General features: G+C 54.1%; 1 protein-coding gene across 1 annotated transcript; it reads left to right on the top strand.

Moving 5' to 3' along the window:
* Positions 722–4559, top strand: SOWAHB (sosondowah ankyrin repeat domain family member B). The gene has a single exon (XM_018049612.1). The coding sequence runs from the start codon at positions 806–808 to the stop codon at positions 3140–3142; it is 2337 nt and encodes a 778-aa protein (XP_017905101.1). The 5' UTR covers positions 722–805; the 3' UTR covers positions 3143–4559.

Below are 6000 nucleotides of genomic sequence, written 5' to 3'. Positions count from 1 at the left end.
AGCAAGCCTCCGGAGGAGTCGCCCCAGGGTTTATCCCGAGATCCAGAAGGGCTTGCTTTGGATGCGAAATTTGTCCTCCACCCCACCCCCGCCCCTCGATGCTGCCTCCGGGTATCTGAAATTATTAGCCTACAGCGTTAAAGTAAGGTGTGTTTGGAGAGACCGCAAGACGCTGATTAATTTGCACCTTTTTCTCTACCCAGCCACTTCAGCCCGGACTTACGCTAAGAAAGGAGAGGGCGAGAACAGCTCTCCTATTGTTTTCGTTTCCTACGTGGCCGAAACCCAGAGGAGCGGCGGGTCGCCTACCTGCCTTCCCTGCCCGGGCCGGGTGGTCGCCGGCCACCTCACCTATGGCGCTTTCTTCCCGGTTCGGACCCGCCTGACTCATCTGGGTTGGGTGGCAGGGGTGGGGGAGACTTCACAGGGCGGAGGGAAGGGAGGAGGCGGGCCAGGCCCTTCCCCCGAGCCGGGGAGGAGGCGTTGCCAGGGCGCAGGTGAAGCCGGCTCCGGCCGATCCCGGGAACTTTCGCCGAGGGGAGTCGCGGCGCGCGGCGCGCGGCGCGCAGGGCCCGCCCAGGGAGCCGCCCTCTCCCACCTGGGCGGCGCGCGGGGCCTGTGGCCGGGGGGAGCCCGCCACCCTCTCGGCACGTTCTGGGTCTGCCCGCAGGCCGCGGCTGATGGAGGCGGGTGGCGCCACTCTGGGCGCAGGTGACACACTCCAGGCCCGGGTTTCCGCCGGCGCGGGAGAGCGCGGGGAGGGCGAGACGCAGACACCTCGGGGCCGGGGGACGACGGGGCCGCGATGGCCCGGGAGCTGAGCCAGGAGGGGCTCCTGGACTTTCTGTGCCAGGCCGGGGGCCGGGTGACCAACGCCGCCTTGCTGAGCCACTTCAAGAGCTTCCTCCGCGACCCCGACGCGCCTCCGGGCCAGCAGCAGCGCCGCCGCGAGCTTTTCAAAGGTTTCGTCAACTCGGTCGCCGCAGTGCGCCAGGACCCCGACGGCACCAAGTACGTGGTGCTCAAGAGGAGGTACCGGGACCTTGTAGGGGAGGAGGAGGGGCTGCGGGGACCCCGAGACCCGCCCGCGGCCGCCGCCCCTGCAGGGGGAGCTGCGCCAGGCTCCCCGCTCCCCGCGCGCCGGGGGGAACACCCGCCGCAACCGCAGCCGGGGAGGCGGATCCGGCGTGAGGAGGCGCCAGCAGGTGCCGCAGCCCCGGTCGCGGACGCAGGTTGCAATGGACTCCCCGCGGGCGGCGCCCGGGAGGCGGCGCGGGGAGGCGGCAGGCCGAGGGACCGCTCCGGACATCGGTCGCCGGTGCCCGCGGCCGCGGTGGCGGCGGCTGCTCAGGACCGAGCCAGGTGCGCGGCGGCAGAGACGCAGGGCCGCTGCTGCTGGGAATGCCTCCAGAACGGCCTGGGGGGGCTCCCGGACCCCGCCAGCGCCAGGGCCAGCGCCGCGGAGAAGCCGGCCCAGGACGACCGCGGGGCTCTCAGGCAGCAGCGGGAAGATGCGCCCGCGGAGCCCCAGCCAGGGCCTGCCGCGCCCTGCTCGCCTCCTGCCACCGTCGAGGCTGCTGCACCGCCCGCTGTCTTGTCCAGTCCCAGTCCCGCAGGAGATCCGCCCGCGCGGGTGACCCCGGGCTCCGTGCACTACTCCACTCTGCAGCAGCAGCAGCAGCGCACTCGCGAGTGGGTAGCCAGACACCCCCAGGTACCCGAGACCCGGAACCACGGCCCAGTCCGAGCCTGGTCGGTGCTGCCAGACGACTTCCCTCGGCTGCCCTCGGAGCAGGGCTCCTGGGTCCAGGAATCTGAGTCAGCGTCCGCGGAACCCCCTCCTCCTTCTCAGTCTCTCGTCGTTCCCACTGTTTCGGAAGTCTGGCCCGGGGATTCTCCGCTGGCAGTCTTTCGCAGCATTCGTTGTCAGCTGTCCCTCCAGGATTTGGAGGACTTCGTGGAACAGGAGAGCCATGGCAGTGAGGAGAGCAGCAGCGGCCCCAAAGAGTCCCCTGGAGGTTCCGAAGACGGGCAGCGTCTGGCCCTGGGAGCCCCAGATGGGAGAAGGCTCAGGAATCCAACTGGGGCCCCTTCTCCAAAGGAGGCCAGGCCCACCAGGAGCCCCCAGGGCCTCAGGAATGTAGGAGATGCTCACACCTCTCAGCCGGTCTCTGCAGGAGCTGATGGTCCTGCAGGCGACTCCCAACCTTTATCCTGGCCAGCTCCCAAACTAAGGAGATCCCTAAGGAGGAGCTCCAGAGCGGGGAGAGCCAAATTGTCCTCCTCTGATGAAGAGTGCCTTCAGGAGGATTTGCTGAAAAGGAGCCGGCGCCCACCCCGGCCCAGGAGACCCTCCAGAGTGGGAGCCATGTCCAGCCCAAGGGTGGATGCTGCATTGACAGTAGGATATGCAGACATTAAGGCTGCTGCTGCCGCTGAGCAGGATCGTCCACACAGCTGGTGGGCCCCTGGAGGGGACAGGCCCGCGGCCTTGGTCCCCCACAGATCTTCCGAGCACAAGTCATCCCTTGTCCCCCTCGATGCCAGGGAGCATGAATGGATCGTGAAGCTAGCCAGTGGCTCTTGGATTCGGGTGTTGAGTTTGTTCTGGGAGGACCCCCAGCTGGCTTTGCACAAAGACTTCTTGACCGGGTACACTGCCTTGCACTGGATAGCCAAACACGGTGCTCTCAGGGCCCTTCAGGACTTGGTCTCAAGTGCACAGAAAGCAGGGATTGCTCTTGATGTAAATGTGAAGTCCAGCTGTGGGTACACCCCGCTACACCTTGCGGCCATTCACGGCCACCAGGGGATCATCAAATTGCTTGTGCAAAGGCTGGCATCTCGTGTAAACATCCGAGACAGCAGCGGGAAGAAGCCTTGGCAGTATCTGACCAGTAATACCTCTGGGGAAATATGGCAGCTACTGGAGGCCCCACGGGGCAAGCCCATTTTCCCCGCCTATTCGTTGGTTCGTAGCTCTTCCCCCACCAGGAAGGCCAAGAGCCGGGAAGTATCTCGACATGTCACCCGAAAGACTTCTTTAGCTGCACTCCTCAAAAGTCAGCACACCAAATGGAAGCTGGCCAACCAGTATGAGAAATGCCCCAATCTGAGGGAAAGAGAAGAGGACAGTGACTGAGGGGAGCCCCTCTCTCCAACATGGCCTCCACACCCCCATCCTTGAGCTATTCAGTGAGAGAATCCAGGGAGAGTGGAAAAATTGCCGAGGAGTGGGTTGAGAGGTCAAGTGAGATGGCCTGCCTGTTTAGCTCCCTTTATTCTGAGTCAGCGCATCCTGGGCCTTCAAGGTCATCCAAGCTTTCTAACGGTGAATGTAGACAAGGTACCTAAACCGGGGTGTTCTTCCCCTTCCTTTGCCACCTGGGCACAGGTGGCCACGCCATTCTCCCAAGCGGCCACCCCCGGCCTTAGCTAGGGAGGGAACAGATGTCTAACAAGAAGAGAGGCAATTCAGGGAACTGACAAGCCTCAAACAAAATCCTCTCGCTGGCTAGGAGTTCTCTGGGTTCCATTCATTTGGAGAATAAATCTTGGCTGAGAGGAAAAGTACCAGGTTTGAAATCAGATGGTTCCTCTTCTTTCTTCTCTCTCTCTCTCTCTCTTTTTTTTTTTGCATTCAAATCGGTGCAATAAAATTATTACTGGGAAGTAGAAGTTGCACTAAGAGATTCATCTACCCTATCCTCAGGTTTTCCTTTGAAGGCGACTTTTGGTGGCCAGTGCAAGAAAAGATTAATGCCTCTTTTCAGAGAAGCAGTTGGGTAAGATCCAGTTGTGACGACATTCAGGCCCTGCTTTAAGAAAAAAAAAATCAAAACTAAGGGGAACTTTCCAAATGTAAAAACTGTATGGCTCATTTGCATAGTGACTGAAACCATCTTTTATGGAAACTCCTTCTGTGACAAACGGCAGAATTAGCATTAGTAGTTTTTAGTGGGTCTGAATGGCCAATATTCATACTTATGAAAAGAGAAATGATTTTGTTCTGGGGATGCAATAAGGGTTATGAGGTGAATGCATCCCCACCAGGAATTCTCTAAGCTGCTAAATATAATTTTATTTGCACTAAACTCGTTGCCAATTAAGATTAAATATTAGCCTTGAGTTAGTGCTGTGTCTCTAACAGGAAGTGCTCTTTTATTTGTGATGAGACTGATCTCTGTGGATCCATGGAATAAAATAATGACTAGTTAATAAACTGCAGTAGGACATCAAGATTTCAGAATGTCAGTTCAAAGAGAGTTGCAAGATTAAGTGTCCAAATCGAAATAGTTAATTTTTTATGGAGATATTTTTATGTGCTGTGGCAATGATGTTGTATTTTTAACGTATTTTTGTGTTTCTTCTGGCTTCCCACCCCATTAAAATATCAACAGATATTTGTAGTTTATTGTTCTTATGCTGATTACTGTTAACTTTCTTCTTTACAAAATTGTGTCTCAGTGAATGTCAAATATTTTTGTTTCTTTGTTACTTTATAATTTTGCTGAAATAAATATCTTTCTGTTCTATTAGAAAACAAAAAACAGGCAGAATAAATAAATCTAAGTATTGCTTTTCTCCAAAAAGGCCTATACTCGGGATGAAACTTTAGCAAATCAAATCAAGAAAGCTACAGGCACAGATGGTAGGTGTATGGTTAGAAGAAATGAAATTTTTAAAGATAAAAGATAACCATTTATGTGAATACTCTAGTAAACCTGGTGGTCTCCAAGGGTGGAAAAAAATCACAAAAATGTCAACTTCTTTTAAAAGTCAAGGAAATGTTTTTACTTTACCATATTGTTATCACAATGTCAATTTATTCAACAAGTATGTTTTCCTTAGTGCTTTGGGATTTATAAAGGCGAGTGGGACACAACTTCTCCCGTCTTGAACTTAAAGATCTAACAAGACTTTTTACTGATTGATTTATACCATACCTTTCTCTCAAAGTGTCTTTTAAAGTTGCATTATATTAGGTATAAGCTTTTGAAATTGAGACAAAGGAAAAAACAAAAAGATACTACCAGGAATGAGGACAAAACCACTCCAATGCAAGAAGGAATTTTTTTTTCTAAGTGTTGTAAGTACAAAATTAAGTGCTCCAGAGGATTTCTGAGGAGAGACTCCTTTGGGCTAGGAAAATCAGGGTGGGCTGCTGGAAGGCCAGGCATCTTTGGGTGAATGATCTTGGCTTTTCACAGAAACCAGCTGTGTTGGTTCTACCACATTCTTGACTGGCTGCCACGTGTGATTTCATAGCACAGCATTGACTGATTGCTCAATGGTTAGAACACAGTCCTAGGTTCATTCTTAGGAGGATCCATCAGGTCCTTCTGTCCACTATCACACCTCTGACTCTGATCAACTTTCCAACGTGGCTAACATGTATTTGGGAAGAATGTGGGGCAGAAGAGGGTTTTGAGAGCGAAGCACAGACCTGCTGGAGTCACTGTTTTGCTCATGTCGTAAAGCACAGACTAGGAGGACTGCTCGGGCCAATCTCCTCCCAGCCTCTCCCTTCCACGCACCCCACACTGAGGCCTCGCCAAACTACCAGAGTGCGAATACTCTTACCCTCAAAATTTCTGTCCTGGTGCTGAATTCTTTCAGCTTAGAATCCCTTTTGCTCTTTTTCTGGAGATATTGTGTGTTTCAGAGGACAGCTCAGAGGTTGATGCCTTCATGAAGGCAAAGCTTAGGGATGTATTTGGAGGACCCTTAGCTGCTCATGACTGTGCGGGGTATGTGGCATCTGCGGTGTGGCAGCCTGAGGTGGTGTGGAATAAGGTGAGGATGGAAAGGGAATTTAAGGTCAACTTGAAAAAGATCTTTTATGGTGTGTGTATGTGTGTGTGTATGCTTAGTCACTCAGTCGTGTCCCAGTCTGTGACCCTTTGGATTGCAGCCCACCAGACTCCTCTCTGTCTATGGAATTTTTCAGGCATAAATACTGGAGTGGGTTTCCATTTCCTCCTCCAGGGGATCTTCTCA

Source organism: Capra hircus, chromosome 6 (genome assembly GCF_001704415.2).
Source record: "Capra hircus breed San Clemente chromosome 6, ASM170441v1, whole genome shotgun sequence".
In the NCBI taxonomy this organism is placed as follows: domain Eukaryota; kingdom Metazoa; phylum Chordata; class Mammalia; order Artiodactyla; family Bovidae; genus Capra; species Capra hircus.
The sequence above is the reverse complement of the archived record's forward strand: the minus strand, read 5'-3'. Positions and strand labels throughout refer to the sequence as shown.